General features: G+C 40.5%; 2 protein-coding genes across 2 annotated transcripts in view; both read right to left on the bottom strand.

Moving 5' to 3' along the window:
• The window catches only part of nova1 (NOVA alternative splicing regulator 1), a 41,897-nt gene extending 40,479 nt beyond the window's left edge, over positions 1–1,418 (bottom strand). The window contains exon 1 of the mRNA XM_069668738.1: positions 1,243–1,418. Coding sequence (XP_069524839.1) covers positions 1,243–1,417 — 175 coding nt within the window. The 5' untranslated portion in view covers position 1,418. The remainder of the gene's footprint in view (positions 1–1,242) is intronic.
• Positions 1,419–8,150: 6,732 nt separating this feature from the next.
• On the bottom strand, positions 8,151–18,733 carry kptn (kaptin (actin binding protein)). The gene is made up of 12 exons (XM_069672330.1): positions 18,291–18,733; positions 16,997–17,079; positions 16,804–16,888; positions 16,673–16,727; positions 16,236–16,314; positions 15,443–15,516; positions 15,201–15,307; positions 13,789–13,893; positions 13,641–13,704; positions 13,385–13,520; positions 10,622–10,795; positions 8,151–8,636 (listed from the first exon to the last, which is right to left on the bottom strand). Exons 1-12 carry the CDS (start codon positions 18,493–18,495, stop codon positions 8,472–8,474), a joined length of 1,332 nt encoding a protein of 443 aa, XP_069528431.1. The 5' UTR covers positions 18,496–18,733; the 3' UTR covers positions 8,151–8,471.
• Between the last annotated feature and the right edge of the window lie 65 nt (positions 18,734–18,798).

Raw genomic sequence — 18,798 nt, forward strand, 5'->3', positions numbered from 1 at the left:
TTAGCGGGTGTTAGCAGTTTTTTTGACCAGTGGGAAAGGGGCTTAAGTGTCCTCTTTCTTCTTAGTAGAGCACGACCGATATATATCAGGTGGACCATCATAAATGTTTACAGGTACGCGCTGATTAAATAAACTTTTTTTGCAGAACTTTTCATGCAGAAAAAAGGGTTTGGAGTGATTTAAAAATGGTGTCTTCACAGAGCTCCCAGGACTGACTGCAGCACATTTGGCAGAGCATCAGATGGACTCTGACACTCTTGTGCAGACGGTCGCCCAAATTAGAATTGGTTAATAATTTATAATTTGGTTAAATATTCTTCTATAAAGAATATTTTATTAAGAAAGCAGCCCCTGAGGCACTTCTGCGTGGTCGTATCGATGCAAAACCCCCATTGGAAAGGTCTACTTTCATTCCAGCTTAATCGGTATCGGTTTTTCTGTTCTCAGTATCGGTACTGACCTCAAAAACTCCCATACCGGTCGGGCTCTAGTTTTTAGAGTTATTAGTCCATTAAGGTGTCATGAAGCTATGTGTAACTGTATCAATGGGAGACTTATTTTTTCTGTAATGAGACTAACAGGTGAGATCCAGAGATCACACAGGCCACACAGCTGGATGTTTGGCTTCACTGATTGAAAGGATGTTAGCATTAAAACAATCTACAATGCGATTTCTGTAACATATTCTCTCCTTTCACTGCTCCTCCTCCTGTTATCTGTCAACACAGCCCCCTGACACAGAGCTGCTCAGGAAAAACGCTGATTTATCTTTGGCCTCTGCTCAAGGAAGCATTGGGGAATCCCTGTCTGAGACTACAAGCACAACACCAACAACAAACAGAGAACACTTGTTAGCGTTTTGTAATATTAAAGCCTCTGCATGTCTCCCCTTTAAAACTAACCTCCAGATGTGGTTTAGAGGGGTTGTGAGGTTCAATGAAGAGCTGACCTGAGCTGAGGAGGCCACTCAGACACTCAGTCGGTCTCCCTGCTGGGATATGAAGTAACAGCTATAAACACAGGCAGTGTTTCAGAGTGCCAACTGCACAGGTGCTGCGTGTTATAGAGCAATGTGCAGCCAGAATCCGCCTCCATGCCGCATGGACTTTCTTTGCATGCAGTGGAGGCAGTGCTGTGCTTGTTATAATCTCCAACCAGTGCGCGCAGAGGCTTCCCCAACAACACATTTGACTTCATGTGGAGGAGACTCGGTGCACGAGCTGCGTCTTGAGTGTCTCTTACCTCCAATGTTGGTGCGCTTGGTACAGCCGGCCTCCTCCGCCGGAGTTTCCAGCGGTCGTTTGCGGGAGTCCGGGTTATCCGCCTCCATGAGGGGCTGCTGCAGGCTGTGCAGGTTCGGATTTGAGTAGATCCCGTTATGGTCCACTGCTGCTCCGCCACCACCGGCCATCATCATCTTTTTCTCCCCGGAGGTGTAGATCAATCTGCGCTAGTCCTCCTCACACACACAGCGCCCTCCTCACAGCCACATAGCCTGATAACGCGCTCCGCGATCTGAACGACAAGTTTTGGGGGCTCGAGACGGTCTCAAAGGATCAAAATGTCAGACAACACCGGGATCAGGGTCTCCTCTTTCCGCTCCCTCACAGAGCTAAATATAAAAATCCCATTGAGTGAAATGCGCTCATTATACGCGCTCAGCGTCGCTCCAGCAGCAGCAGCATGCTCCTCATTGTTGACGCGCAAAAAAAAAACAGCCTCGCGCCTTCAGAAAAAGCAGCCAGAGAGAAGATCAGCCATTAAAACAAGTGCAACAGCTTCAGCAGAGGGAGGAGGACCGCTTTCTTGAAGTCAGCTCCGCGTCATGTCTCAGTGAAGTCCTCAGTGTGATAAGTGCAGCTGTTGTTATTGTTCCTTTGTAGTGAAGAGGAGACACAGAGTTTGAGCTGCACAGAGGACCACAGTGCCACTGACCGGCCGGAGAGGAGGCCAAGAACAGGAGAGATCCACTGATGGAAGAAACTGAAGACGCTGCTGTAACATGGCAGCTCAGTATCTCCTTTAAACAGCTTAAATTATTTCAAGGCTTTAACGTTTTCCTAAATGTTAAAACAGTTATTTCAAAGTTAGTTTTTTTCAGTTTAGCTTTACAGTAAACTTAAACAATTCTTACATAAAGTTAGCTCTAAAAACAATGGAGAAAAGTAATAGAATTGGGAAATATTACTTAAAGCTACTGTGAGGAGTTTTTCTCTGGTTATGAAACAGACTGAAATTAATTCAGATGACTCTATAGGACCTACAAAAGCAAACCAGACCATCAGCGACAAGACTGATTATTTCTATAAAGTTATTTTAAATGCATGAAACCACAGGTGGGGGGTAGGTGTTAGACGAAGCGATTAACTGCACGCTGCCTTTGTTTACATTTTCCAGGGCAAACATTTTGAAGTGAGTGATACATATGACGGATGAGGATGAGATTTTTTAAGAAACCATCACGTAAGCATGTACAGGACAAAACCGGCAAAGAAATAAGAGGTATGGCTTTGTCCACAGGGGGCGCCAAAATCAACACAAACTGAAAGTTCCTCACAGCAGCTTTAAAATAAAATAATTTGCTAGCAGAAGAAGAAAATGTCATGAGCCAAGATTCTTCAAACCCTGATATCTTAAAAGTAGTGATATCAGATTTAATGCAAGCATGAGTGATACCAGTGTTGTGACCAAGTAATCTTTGCTCAAGTCCCAAGTAAGTCTCGAGTCATTTGGTCCAAGTCTCAAACAAGTCATTTTTTCTTAGTCAAGTCAAGTCACGTCGAATCCTTAGTTAAGGCAAGTCAAGTCACTTTTTTTCCACCCAAGATCCAGCACTCTTACCTGTAGTATCCGGTCTTCATAAAGAGAAAAGACAAGGTATTAGTGGCCCCTCTAATAATGATATTATTGGCCAATTTATATAACCTGTTCAAAAAGTATGACAGTGAATTGTATCTGTATTATCTTGGCACAGACGCAGCCATGATGATGGTCTGGTCTGAGACCGTATTGAGTAGTAACGAGTACGACTGATGAGGCTTCTCTTTGGGGAAAAACATCAGAATGCAGGGGTCTTTGATGTTGCGTGTTGCCATAGCGAGGAGTTTGACTGACAGTCATCCAATCATGACAATCACATACGGGGAGCTTTTTGAGTCGTCCAATCATGATTCCCAGTTTGCGCTGCATACATGTTTGATAGTTAGACAGAAACTAGACAACATTGAATTTGATCATTTTATATTTGACAGCTAACATTCAAACTTATGAACACACGCAAGTCATCTGAGTCATCGTGCCTCAAGTCCAAGTCGAGTCTCAAGTCATTTATTTTTTGTCAAGTCAAGTCACAAGTCATCAAAACAGTCAGACTCAAGTCGACTCAAGTCCAAGTCACCATGACTCGAGTCCACATCTCTGATACTAACAAACATTTCTTGAAAATGTAAGAACAAATGTTTAATTGTAGCACACTGTCTATGTGATAAAATCATCCACAATATTTAAGTTATTTTTACTGCTGTGATAACAAGCACCCCAACCCCTGTCTGCCTACCACAGTGTCTAACTTTAACCTAACTAGTCTTCAGTGGCTGGCCGAGCTCGAGGCAACTTTGAACGCTGAACTCGGTGCATCACAGGAGACCTTAGATACAATTAACTATAACATTCTGAAGCGTGCCCCCGCTCAAGATTACCACCAAAAATGGCAAAATAACAAAGTGGCAGGCTCCTTAGCTGCCTGGTGGCTAACTCTTAGCTACTTTAAATTTATACTGATTATAATCAGGGTACTCAAAATATATTTTTAAGTAGTAAAGTAAAAAAAAACCAAGGACACAGCAACAACTTAAACCAAACTAAAACTAAGGCCATATGATACATAAAACACACATTTACCTAATGGACGTTCTATCCCAGACGAGCCCCCATTTGTTACGCCCCACCCTAAGGCGGCCCTATGGGGCAAACATATGTCCACAATCTGACCCAGAAATAATCATGTGAAACACCTTAAAACAAACAAACACACATGATTTATTAAAGGATACTCAAACAACCAAATCATTAACTGAAGACCAACAAGATCAACAAAACACAAAATCCCTGCTGAGAGGCAGAACCACAGCAGTCCACACCAGAAGCTCCTCTGCAGACGTCATGTCAGGGGTTGTTGAGCATCTAAGACCAGGTGAACCTCATTTAGCAATCACCTGGGAAGAGCTGGGCAGATGCGACAGAAAGGGGAAAGTATCAAGTACCTACAGTTATTTTAATTAATCTAATCATGTAAATTCAATTTAACGTTTTCATAGACAGGAATGTCAGCGACTTTGAAACATTAAGTAAATCTTATGTATTTGTTATATTTACTGTTATGAAGTAAATACATTTATTTTATTTTATTTATTTTGTTTTACATTTTTAATTACTGATATTAACATATTTTACTGAACATAATTCTGTACATTCTGCTCATTTTCTTTCAATAAATTTTACTGAACACATCTAATCATTTACCCATGCATTTAGTACACTTTCATCACAAATCACAACTAAATTACAAAACAAACAAACGCGTCACTAACTGGGCGCCGCTTGTGATTTTTTCAGTGAAAGTCGCCACAGACACCCAGTCTGTAATACTGTAAATGCAAAGCTTTTCATCAGTGGGCCATAGGCTCAATCACCATTGTGTTACCTCATTCGACTATAGATAGTGACTTAACAGACATTTATTTAAATGAAAAATTTTGAGATCGTTATTTTAACACTTATCAGTCACACCACTCGATAAGGTCTGTACACAAATATTAAAGGTGCATTCAGTTAACCATGACTTGAGAATAAACCTTGTGCAATTTGACTTTGGAAAATCTTTATATGAAGACATTTTGTATCTTAATGTTTTCATGCATTACAGCATTACGATTAACAGTTAAAGGTCATAACAGCTCTAAATAATTAAATGTTAGTTTTATTTACCTGTAATAAACATCGACAGAAAGATGAGGTGTTTAAATTCACCAACCAAAAACCTTTCCGATGGACGACTTCACTTTACAATTAGTTACCCAGAACAAAGTTCCACTCAAAGGCAAGAGTGGAAACAAGCAGGGTATAACTAATCCTCCACATTACTGCTTATTATTCTGTGCATCAATGTTCTTTTATCTTACAAACAAAAATAAAGTTGTCAAAGTGAAAAAAACAGCATCCACTGCTGTTACTGTCATGTTGAAATAAACGGTGTCGTCGGTGTTCAGAGTCAAAAGCAGCAAATTGTTTTCAACATAAATAAGTCTGACTACATGCTTGAGCTGCTCACAGAAGAGAGGAATCTCAGGGGAATACGTTTCTTTTCCAAACTTAAGTCACAATCACCTTGAGGATAAATATATATATATATATATATATATATATATATATATAAATATGGATATATGAAATGTCTTAGTTCTGTGTTTCTACATGATTACAGGACAGATGTTAAACAGGATTACATTTTAATTATAAATAACAATATGAAAAGCTTTGCGTAACTGTTTGCAGTGTCGTACACGACTCATGATGATTGAAGACATGAATAAATGCAGCACGTGTCATGAACTCCTGTTAACAAATGATCAAGTCACTGTGACTTTATGTGATTTGTTCAAACTTATTAGATCATCAGTTAATAAATGTAAAGTTTCAGTTTGATTAAAGTTTGATTAAAAGAAGACAGTTTCTATGACAACAGATAAATACATGGGCTGCACGGTGGTGTAGTGGTTAGCGCTGTTTCCTCTCAGCGAGAAGGTCACTGGGCAAGGTGGGCCTTTCTGTGCGGACTGTGCGGAGTTTGCATGTTCTCCTCGTGCATGCGTGGGTTCCCTCCGGCTTCCTCCCACAGTCCAAAGACATACTTGTAAGGTTAATTGGTGACTCTAAATTGCCCATAGGTGTGGGTGTGAGTGCCCTGTGATTGACTGGCGACCAGTCCAGGGTGTACCCCGCCCTTCGCCCAATGACAGCTGGGATAGGCTCCAGCCCCCCAGCGACTCTGAACAGGATAAGCGGTATAGATGATGGATGGATGATGTATATCAATAACCAAAAACCATTCTTTAACTGATGATCTATTAAGAGTAAACTATTCAAAAAGTAAATTGATTATTTTAATGGTAAGTTTAAAAGGCTCCTTCCCGCAATGATTAATGCATTAAATCATCATGAGTCATGCAATAGCTGAGTATTTCTGTCATACTGTTATTGTACATTTTACAACTGATCGTTTCGACCAAGTTATCTGATTGGACAAGAGGCATTCAATGAGTGATGGGACTTGTCACTCTGTGTATCACTCCGCCTCAGCCAGGTGTTCTGAATACTGTTAATTAACATCACAGCAGACCGTGTGTGTCTACACTGATCAAGCTGGTACCTCTGAATCACACAGCAGACTCTTATTTCACTGGTTGATGATCAATTAAAACAAACAGATAAATGTACATGATAAACAGCTGATCTGTGGTAACCTGGAGACACAGAGTGCAGGAGAATGTTTGGGTTGCTTGGCAACAAAAGTCCAGTTTCAGTTAAGTTGGTGGAGCAAAAAATAATCTGTTGTTGATTGTTACTGCTTACTACTATTCGCCGCTTCTGTAACTGTTCTATCATATAACCACTGCTGTGATTATCTTCTACGACCGAATCACAGCAGTGATGGTATTCAGTACATCACAACCTTGAGTGTGATATCGCTTTAAGTGTTAGCTGCAACCTGGAAATCAAAGACCTACAATGAAATAATAACCACAGAGAGAGAGTAAACACACAGCTATACAAAGTTCTCTACTTCATGATCTACTTCATGATCATTTCTATTATATTTATTTGTAATATAGAAAGTAAACTAATATGACATTGATGCATCTGTTTCCTGTAGTTTCACTTATTTCTGGTTTCTATGTCCCGAGTGTGGTTGACCAATATATCTGTCAGCTGATATTATTGGTCGATATATCGCTGTGAGCGTATTTGTTTTCAGATATGTGCAGATCAGAAAAAGAGAACATATGAAGCAGAAAACGATGCTTGGGCTGATTTATAAAAGGTGTCATGTAGTTTTTTGAGTGGAGCGTGCTTGAACACTAGATGTTTAGATGTTAAAGCTTTTTCCTAAAAACCTTCCTATTTTAAACAGCCTAATGGTCTAAGTCTAAAAGTGTATATCACATTGTAATGCAGTTATAGGCAGACAGTAGTGTGTTTTTATTTATTGGGCAGCATCTCTGTCTCCTCGGGTGTCGACTTATAAGGAAAGAATGGTGTTTAAACAATAAATACATGACGGCTTACTGTTGCTTTCAAATGTTCTTCTTTTAAATCAGAAAAAAAGGTTTTATTACATTTATTCTGTGTGCTTTACCTTGTTTGTCTTATTGTTCTTATTGATCGTGCTCCTGCCTGTTGGCTCTTTTCTATCGTCTTCGCTGCTTTTATTGTTTTTCATCATTTAGTTTCTTGTGCTTTTGCCTGTGTACTCTGTAAAGCACTTTGGGGTTCCCTTTATGTATAACATTTGTTAGATAAATAAAAGAAAGGAGTGAAATAACACCACTTCATTGGCTTAGAGTGTTGCTATTAGATTTAAGAATGTAGCTACACAGAGAGATTTACCTGGTAGTGACAGGTTTGATCAGCATTGTGGTGACTCGTCTGGGAAGTGCATGGATGTTACAGATGTTTATTTATATGTAACCGATCTCTGAACACATCGGCTATCCTCTGACGATGATATATTCTCTTGGAGTGACGGCAACTTTCAGGGGCGTCCAGTGCAGCCAGCAGTTAGTGACAGACTTCCTTTTCTGTGCGGTGCATTGTTTACCGTCTGAGTAACACTTGAGAAGTGGGACTGGAGCTTGCTTTGAGATACGACACATGGAGTGGATTTTTAGCTGCACTTGCATCAAGATATCTGTTCATCGTCATCAGATGGCCGCTGATGGGAGCCGGGATGGCATTACAGCGGATTGTGCTCCGCCTCTTTTGCTCTCCACATGGACTGTTTTTCCTGCATTCAACCAGAACCTGCTGATACGTGACTAGTCAATATTAGTTGGACTACAAATGTACTACAAACAGAAACCAGAACACTTCCTATACTTAAATTCACCAAGCAAACAACAATATATATGTTTAGATGCAACTGCATCACTTATTATCTGCAAATATCTGTAAAATATTAACAGCACATCACCTCTGAGCTTCACTTGAGCTCTTCACTCAGTTTATTTGACCTTCATTCAGCACAAAGCAGAGAGTCACTGCTGTAGGAGGTACATATCATGTTTGGTGTTAACACTAGTGTCCGTCATCATGCCTGAATAAAGTGTTCCTCCTGAGAAAGTCCTTCGCATTTCACCTGTAAATAAATCTGATCCGCTGGGACCTCCACGTGTAGACATGATGCTCCTCTTTCTTTAATTACATGCTGTCTGATCTGTCCTCTCCTCTCTCTCAGCTGCAGCGTCCCTCTCCTCTGTGTCTCGAGCTTTATCTGAGTCCTGCTCAGAGCCGGCTGTCAGCGCCAACACCCTGCGGGCGAGCCGCTCCAGGACCAGATCAGCCGTGATGGTGAGGGAATGCTGAAAGAAGAGGGAACAAAAGACATAAATACATTCACTTTAGAGACTCTTCATCAGGTGTCTTATTGGATCTGTTTCAGGCTGTTATTGGATTAGAGGGTGACAAAGCTTCAGTGACATATTTAATCTTCTATAGCAGATAATGGTCATCAATGCTGTTAGGATTGGGATGAAGAATGGTGCGACAACAGGCGTCTACAGAAACCTAAAACAATCTGGTGATCAACGGCCTCAGTCTGCTTTAGATTAGTTTCTCTCTCGTGTTCATGACTTGATAAATAGAAGAAAAACATTTCTGACAGCAAATTTAAAAAATTCCTGTTTGTTGTCATTTATTAAACAAAAAAGTTTCTTATTTCACTTCTTTTTATTTCTTGAAGTTACTCTTTTTAGTCCTCAAATTGTGAGAAAAATGAAACTTAGTTGTTTTATACTCAGTTTTGTCTAACAAGACTGTAATGACTATAACAGTTGGTTGTTGATTTTGTTTATATATGCTGAATTGTATTCATAATAAAAACACTTTGAAAGCCAAAAGAAAGTAGAAAGTAACAAGATAACTAAGCTAACTCAAAATATAGAAGAACATGCTGCACTGCAACCACGTGTTGTGAAAACATGAATAAAAACACCTTATTCTCCCTGAAATACAGCTCTGGAAAAAATGAAGAGAGCACTCCAAATGTTCCTTAAATCAGCATCTCTCTCTCTTCATGTCATGGTCAGCCCAATCCAGATGTGAACCATTGAAAACCTCCTGAATGTGATCAAGAGGAAGATGGATGGTCACAAGCCATCGAACAAAGAGCGTCACCCATTAGCACAGTGACAGACTGAACTAAAGTTCATTTTACACAAACACAAACCTATAAATAGAAGAACCAGAGAAAAACATGTTCTCGCAGTTATCGCTTAATTTTTTCCAGAGCTGTAAATCTTCATTTCACCTCTTTGTAAAGTAACAATCTTTTTTTAATTTAAATAAATGTCTGTTAAGTCACCATGTATCACTGAACAAGGTAACACAATGGTGATTGAGCCTATGGCCCACTGATGAAAGCCTTTGCATTTGCAGTATTACAGACTGTGTATCTGGTGCAACTTTCACAGAAAAAAATCCCAAGCGGCGCGCAGTTAGTGACGCGTTTTCCATCAGCCAGCAGTGGTTGGTCTGCCAGAGAGGGTAGGCGGAGCTAAGCTGCTGCTTTTCCGCTCTCTGCAAGTGTTGCGAGTAAACAGTAATCTACTATGGCTGAACAAACAGAGAAAAGATGGATGACTACAGATACAACTTCGACAAGAAGTGAAAATCCAAAGAAAAAGAAACAAACTCGACGCTCAGATGAAGCAAACAGTCTGAAAAGGAAAGCGACCGTCAGCCAGGAAAATCAAGGGTTACAACCGGAGCCAACCGTGGACGTCACACATGCAACACTGTCTGGATATCTGGGAAGTGTGCTCCCGCAATTACCATTTATCGCCATAAGGAGATCAGGAGGAGAAGTCATAAACACACGAGAGAAAACAATCTAGATCAGACGCAGAAAATGCGCCATCAGAATTTCTTACTCACATATAGCTTCAGAAAAAAACAAATTTCACTTAAAAAAAAAAAAAAAGTGTTTTGTCACTTCCCAAGCTTATGTTTGATAATTAATCGTTTTTTGACAGTTACAGGCCACCGTAGATCACAGGGAGGAGACAAAGCAGCCAAAGGGCCTGTTGGATCTGTTCCATACACCTGTGGCAGTTTCCTCTGGTGGCCAGTAGAGGTCAGCATTACTTAGTGCTTGTGTTAGTTTATTTCTCCAGTAGAAATGTTTGTTTTAGTATGATTCTGAGTTGATTTAGTCAGCAGATGAGCTCTCTTTAATGCTGATATGCAGAACAACAGTGGGATGAACAGCAGAGAAGGACTGACCCTGACACAGAGCTGCGCTGTAGCTGTTATTAAGATCACCCAAACACAGTTTTCTCCTACACACCTGTAAGATGTGCAGCCCCTTCAGCGTGAGGACAGCCAGCTCTCTCAGTCCGTCCCCCGTCAGGTCTAGGTAGATGATTGACAGCAGAGGACTCTTGAAGCTCCGCCTCCACTGCAGCTGAAACTGTCCGTCTCCTCCGCTCTCTGCCGGCTGGAATTTATAACAGAGAAGCTCCTGCATGGCGACAGGCAGGTAACAATGTCATCATTAAGATTTCAACACATCACACATCTATAAAGAGTTACTACAAACACGGCTGCATTTTAATTCCCATATTCCTGATACATATGTCACATGTCAGGTGCAGAATGCCAGAAACACAGGATGTCCAAATATATCCAGTCGCATTTTTCAACACACAGGCCAGCACGCTTTTTCTTTGCTATTCTGAACCACAATCCTCTGCAGCAGAAGATATATTGAATCAATGAGCTGCTGCTGGATCTCCAAGGCTACCATATTTCAAATCTCATGTTACTCCAAAGGATGCCTTTCAAGGTGCCATGTAATGACCAAGAAGGATGTCACAGTTGTATGCAAGGTGCATGCAGAGTAGTGACTTTGTGAGGGAAGCTGCAGCACAAGAAAAACAGCGATAAAGTGATTTGAAACATGTCTTGTTCCATCATATTCGCTTGCTCTGGACCATCTGCATTTGTCATTTTACTATTTTTCTTACTGTCACCGTATCTCATGAACAGACCAAAATCAACAACAAATCCAGAGCCTCGTACGTCTTCTCCCTCTGTTGTCCAAGAACCACTATTGAGCCACACTGCTGCACTGCTGACACGTTTTTTCTGAGAAAATATGCTTTAGTGCTGCTCATCTGTACGGTTGACATGTAAAAAGACAATTGTGATGACAAAAAGAAAACATTTGTTTGTAAAGATTTTTCTTGGTGATGGTTCAATGATCAGCTTTATATTATATTTATCTTGTATTTCTGTGTCATTTATGTCTAATAATTTCACCAGGCGTTGATTGTTTAAAAAGGTCACACTCACATTTGTCTGTGAAACTCTGATGAAAGCCTTGGGCTGTAAGGCGCTCGTTTCATTCAGCTGCTGTTAATCATTATTTTTAGGGATGCACGATATCTTCGGCACGTTATCGGTATCTGCAGATTATGGCATGAAAATGACACATCAGCAAATATGTAATTTTTCTGCCGATGTTTTCCGCCGATAAAACAGCGCTTTAATTATTCCTAATTGCTCGATGATTCCCTAAAAAGAGCTTGACGTAATGCTACGACATTACCTTTACGCAAGTGTGATGTCTGCAGTATGGCAGTTTTTCGGACAGTGAGGTTGTTATTTGCAATGGTTGCCTCAGCATCGGTCATGCAAGGAGGAGCCAAATCACCCAGCTTGTCAAAGTTGTATGAATATTAGTTTTATTTGAAAGAAAATGTTACATACAGATAAACATGGCATTTTGCACATAACAAAGTTTAAGTACTTTTGTTATATAGCCCAGTGAATGTGTTAATTTTAAAAAGCACTGCATTATGTTGTTTCTGTATCTGCCAGTGGGCCACTACAATAAGAGTAGGCATGATATCAATTCCGCTACAAGGGAGACTTCATGTTCTCTGCAATTAGGTGGAAAAAAACATGTGGTTAATATACCGATATTGAAATCGGCCAAGACGGTTGGAAAATATCGGATATCAGCAAAAAATCCAATATTGTGCATCCCTAATTATTTTCTTAATTAAAAGTTACTACCTTTTTTAGAGTCTCATGCTTACAGTGTTATCTTCAGGTCGCCACCGATTGCCTTGGTGAACCTGAGTTCTGAGTTTTTCTCTGATTCCCGTTCATGTGACACTTTTCTGGAAATCAACATTAAAAGTTAAAGCTAGAGGAGGCAACTTATTTTAGAAGCTTTGTTTTTTTGTTTGTTTGTTTGATTAGATTATTTTTGGGGGCTTTTGCCTTAATTTGATAGGATGGCTGGAGAGAGACAGCTCACGTTAGGAGTAGAGAGTGGGGGATGACATGCACCAAATGATCGGCAGACCGGGAGTCGAACCTGCGATCAGTGCATTGAGGACTGTCACCCCGAAACACAGGGTCCCTGCTCTACCAACTGAGCACTGTTCTGTGAACATACAAAGCATGCACAAGCTCAGTGTTTATGAAGTCATTTAATATCAATTTCAGTCTAAGTAAAGTACAGATCGTTTTCTTCCAAAATAAAATGTATCAATGTGGATTTAGCCCCATCTGCCACTGCAACAGTCCCAAACAAAGCCACCATTTCCTCCTGTTTGAGTAAAGTTTGATAAAAACTACAGTCTTTAGGGGTTTTAGAAAATGACCTGTTTAAAAGTGACAGACTTGGGGCGCCAGTTTATCTCAGCGGTTAAATCGCACGTCCCATGTGTAGAGGCTACAGTCCTCCATGCGGCGACCTCGTGCTCAACTCCCATCCTCAGCCCTTTTCCGCTTGTCATGCCTCATTCTCTCTTACCTCTCCTCTTATTTCCAACACTATCTTCTGTCCTCTCACTCAGTAAGAGCATAAAAAGGCCTTAAAAAATAATAACAGACAGAAAAAGATTTCTGTTCTCAGGGGGTAACCAACAGGAACAGAGAGCTACATGCAGGCTGATGAAGTCAGAAACATTTGAGACATCGATTTACACATTGTTGGTTTGGATCTTTTTATAAGAGTTATTGACAAGCAAAAACTCTACAGTATAGCCAGCTGTATCCTTTGATTTAATATCAATAAAGTCCAGAGGATTCTAACCTGCCCGTAGGTTCCCAGCAGCACCTCCTTCTGCCCGTCAAAGTCCAGATCAATGACCAGAGCACAGAGCACGGCGTCCCACTGATCGCTCTCTGAGAGGCACACAGGGCAGGACAGGCCTCGATCCTGCACGTCTCTGCAAAACACACAAGACACACCAAGAGACTTATCAAACACGGAGAGGAAGTCTGAGTGAAAATACACAAAACCAAGTGATTATTGCACTGATGTCTTTATAAAGCGGTCTGACTCTGACCTGTAGACGACGGCCATCTCTATAGCGCTGGTTACCAGAAGGTTGTAGCCTTCGATTTCCACACCTGAAAAAGGAAACGACACAATCAGTCATAAAATCCTTCACAACTTACCCACAATGATGAAAATACATTTGTCTAGTCGCCTACTTTTCTCTCCGTTTGACTGGTTGGGCTCAGTTTGGTAGCTGAGAGGAAACAGCAGCACTGAAGAGATCGGACTGTCGAACTGGAACCTCCAGCTCTGCAGAACCTCTGATAAAAAAAAAACACACAATATCCTTCAAACACACCGAGCAACAGTTGTTTTCCACCATCAGCCTGCCAGCCTCATCAAAAAGACCCAAGACCCCGACCCTCCTCGACACAGACTCACATCCAGACTCATTGTAAGCTTCTACATCTGACTTTTGTTTGTCACATTAATGCACAACCTCTCGACTATTATACCTGTGTATTGCACATTTTTCACTTTGCATTTCATACAGTAAACCAGGCCTATCCAACTGGCGGCCCCTAGGCCAACTCCAGCCTGGCGATGAAGTCAGACCGGCCTGCCAATCAGTTCTGTTTAAGATTAAATCTAATTTAAACCTGAAAAAAAAATTTGGCAAGTAACAAAGTAACAGTCATTTTTGCCGCTATAAATCCTTCAAACCAGTGCACCTGCGCTGTCACTAACAACCAGCCTTTTGTGTGTTAACAATGTTCGGATCAAAATACACCTGAGAATCCAGCTTCTCTGACATGAACGCTATAAAAATGAATGCTCGTGTTTCCATCACTGTTTGTGGATTGCCCAATCAAAGAAGTGTACTCTCTCTCATTAGAAGCGTAGGCCAGGACTATCTGCGTTTCTGATTTGACAGGAAACTGGAGAATATTGAATGGATGTGGTTCAGGTTAACTGATGTTTATCTTTTTAAAATAAGTTAACTGAAGATGAAGGAGACAGAAAAGAAGACAGATGGTTATAAATGATTACAGGACATGTGATGTAGCTTGGTAAGCAATGTGAGAATTTACCAAATGATGTGCCAGATGCCCGCCATGATGCACGTTGAACAGCCTACATTTGTTTATAATATGTGTTTACTTTTGGGGCACCATCATATCACAGCTTTTGTGGCGGAGAAAATTAAATGAAGCACTTGGCCTGATTACCTTAAGAACCTTTTTTTTTTTACTACTACTTTTACAATGTACTGGAGCTAAATAACTTTTGAAAAGTGTACATACATAAAGAGAGTCACAGCTCAGGGAAATGTCCGGCCCCCGGGCCCAGAGCTTTCTGAAAATGTGGCCCCCTGAATGATATAGCTGAATAGCCCTGCAGTAAACTTTACACATAGAAGTAAATATATTGCACATTTATGCACAAGTCTTTAATTATGCTTTAAAGATAGATTGTACATATTTTTATAGAATCATTTTTCATATTTTTGTTTATATCGTTCTCATTTAGTTTCTTTTAATTAGCAGTATTGCTGTTAATTTGCTTCAAATTTGTTTTGTTTTTTTGTTATTCACCCAAACACAAAGACAGTTCAGTCTTCCTCTACCTGGTCCCGTCTGGTTGACCAGAGCCAGTCCAACGCAGCCGTTCTGGCAGCCGAACGCTGAGAGCCGCTGTCCACCAGAAATACTCAACACATCCAACCACAGCACACTGCAGGGAGGGAGAGGAGGTATCAGATTAACTGGCAAACATGAACAGAACAGAATAAATAGTTTGTACTTTATAAAGAATAGAGTGCATACTATTTTGCTCAGAGCTAACAAAGCTATATGGCGTCAGACTGACTTGCTGGGCAGTTGTTGTAGTTCAGGGAAAAGTCTCTCCACTGGCTGCTCCTCAAACTGATGCAGAGAGGCGTTCTGTTGGAAACAGGAGAGTCAGGCTGAGTGATGCTCTGATGATGCATGAACATCTCCTACAGTGTATCCCTCCAACTCCATCATTAAACTTGCAGATGATACGACTCGGCCTCATCTCCAATGATGATGAGTCTATGTATAGGAGGGAGGCACAAGAACTGGCAGAATGGTGTCAAAATCACAGCCTGGCTCTGAACAACCAAACGACCAAGGAAGTGATTGTGGACTTTCGCAGGTCAGGACAGCACAACCACACATCCCTCTACATAAATGGCGAGGCAGTTAAGAGAGTAACCAGTAAACTGCTGGGAAGATCATTGGGACCCAGCTGCCGGACATCACCACCATCTGCAACTCCCGCTGCCTTTGCCGGTCACACAGCATCATCGGTGACCAATCACATCCATCTCATCACCTGTTTGACCCTTTGCCCTCAGGCAGAAGATACAGGTCCATCAGAGCAAAGAGCTCCAGGATGATGGACAGGCTTTCCCCCACGCAGTCAGACTGCTCAACAAAGCCCTTTTATTGTATCTTTTTCTGCACTACACAGTTCAGGGAGATGCTTTGCTGTTTCGTTGTTTTGCACAATGACAATAAAGACTTGAATCTTGAATCAGTGGGCTTTATAATATACATAAATATGGAGATATGGAAGAGGAAACTATTAAACCTATTGGTTTAAGTTCACACACACACAAGCTTTCATCAGGTCTGACCTCCTTGTACAGGTGGATCCTCTGGTCGTGTCCGCTGAGCAGAAACACTGTCTCTCTGCCTCCATCCTCACACTGCACTCTGATGGAGAGAAGGAAGAGGTGGCTGAAATTTAACCTCTGTCATGTTTTCTGTCACACTCTGTCTGGAAACAAGCTTCTGACGGACACAATGGCGTCCATGAAAACGCTAACACACATTCAGGAATGGCCACTGTATAAAAGAAGTAGTAAGAGCATTAATAGGTTCGGAGCAGCATATTAAATAAGAGAAGGAACATTTACATATACCTGCTGTACAATAAATTAAATGAACCAAAGGGTGACATCACAGTGTCTATGTTAACTGCCTGTATACAATCCAGTGAGTAAACGTGAGCTATCTTAACGAGATCTTTACATAAAGCTAGGGTGAACATTCAGCTGCTGAATGCACTTACTCTGTGTGGTAGAGCTGGAAGGGGGTGAACTGCAGCTCCAGGTTGAGGCAGCTCTCTGTTCAGAGACAGAAACAGGCATCAGCTCTTGAAACGTGTTACACTGGGCAGCATAAGGACTCTGCTTCACTCACGTGCGATGGACTCCAGGTTGAACTCTGACCCCGGCTCATAGTCACAGTAGATGTTCAGGAACGGTGTGGCTTTGTCACCAGAGTCCTGCAGGGGTTCAGACTTAATTAACAAGGCATCTATTATTTTATTTAAGTATTTACAACTCTTATAGTAAAGCACACACGATATGAACTTCAATATGAAGTCATTTACCTTTACGAATGTGATGCCCACCACCAGGCCTCTGTTGGGTGGAGACTTGTTGAAGGCATCGATTGATACAATCTCTGCATCGACTAGAAAAAGAGACAAGATCAAATCTTTGCAACGTCAACCAAAAACAGATGTATATGAAAGACAATACAGCCGCAGCACATGTTCCAGGAATATTTTAGTTTAATTAAACCTTCATTACTCAGAGAAACTCTGATAAAAACATTAAAAAAGTGTCCTGTGTATAATATAAATGATAGTTGCTGTTAAAAATACCAGTTTCAGTGAAATCAACATAGTGTAATGGTTATAAAGAAATGTTTCAATAATAATGATCAAATTCAAATCATTTACTTTGCCAGTACCTGATTATACATTACCTCTTTGTGTATTTAATTGACAAGTGGCTACTTTCATTACTGAAGACCTGAGGACAGCACAGTGTCAATATCATTAAAAGCAAACTCAAGACCTACCTTTATAGTCTGGCTTTTAATTAAATGTTACTTTATCTGATGTAACTTTATTTATTTTATTGATTTTTAAATATTGTTTTATTCTATTGTTCTTGATTATCTTGTGTTTTACTCAATACCTACCTCTTTTGTCTGGTTTATATTAGATTTTTTTTTTTTTCATAATGTAACTATTATTATTTTTTTTTTTAAATTTAGGCTGTTTTATCATTTTTAAATAACGTTTTATAGGTGTATTCATTCATTTCTATTTTATTTTATTATTTTGCAATCTAGACTTTTAACACCTCCTGTGTTTCCTCATTACAATACATGACAGCGTTTCCTTGGTTTGTCAGTTAGTCCATTATTTATTACATTCTTTTTGTGGGGTGGGGGTGATTGTATTGTTTTTATTGATTTTCTGTTTTTGTGAAGCACTTTGTGTTACATTACTGTTGTATGAAAAGTGCTATACAAATTAAGTCTGATTGATTGATTGATTTACTCATTGATTGATTGATTCTGTAGTTATTAAGCTACAGTGCATATCATAATCCATAGTCAATTCAAGCAAGTCCAGTTCCTGCATTATTTGTAATTGATGGGAAGGGAATCTTAAAGATGTATCATGTGAAACACTTCTTTTTTATGATGCCACAGTTCAGGACTAGAGAGGAGGACAGGAGCTCAGGAAAGGCTGTCGCTAAGCAACACACGTAGGCAATGATATCCACACATAAGTCGGCTTATTCGTTTTTCCTATAACATATAAAGGAGCTCAACTAATTATAATGTCTTGGATTAGCTGTCACTGTCTCCAGATTTCCCGTCAGTACCTGGTATGTAGGTGAACTGCACCTCCTTGGCCACAGGTCTGATCTTGTGCTGCAGCTCCTGGTACCTGAAACACACCACCTTCCCTTTGAGAGTAGCCGCTAACAGCTCCTGCTGCCCGGCCTGACACAGCCCATAAATGTTACTCTGCGACGGGAAGCGGCTGAAACTGTCCTCAACGAAGGGATATAACTCTCGAAGCATCATGAACAACGACACTGAACACAATAATATTTTCAGAAATTACGATATTACAGACTTCTCGTTGTTGTTATGTGACTAAAGCTCTGTCTCCAACTCCAGTTAAGATAGCAGCAGGTTATAATATATCTTCGGGTATTAATTGGCTAGACAACGCTCCCGACCGACAGTTCTTTATGCAGTTAAATGCAGTATTTCGGAGACAGAAAATTAAAAGTCTCCGTTATTAATCATGCTTATTCTAAACAGCTTGTAGAAACTATCGTAAAGCAAAACATCCGGGTTTGTGAGGTGCTGCGTTCAAGTCTT

This window comes from Semicossyphus pulcher, unplaced genomic scaffold, assembly GCF_022749685.1.
Source record: "Semicossyphus pulcher isolate SPU_LCO1_2020_fin unplaced genomic scaffold, fSemPul1.0.p SCAF_10, whole genome shotgun sequence".
NCBI classification, from domain to species: Eukaryota; Metazoa; Chordata; class Actinopteri; order Labriformes; family Labridae; genus Semicossyphus; species Semicossyphus pulcher.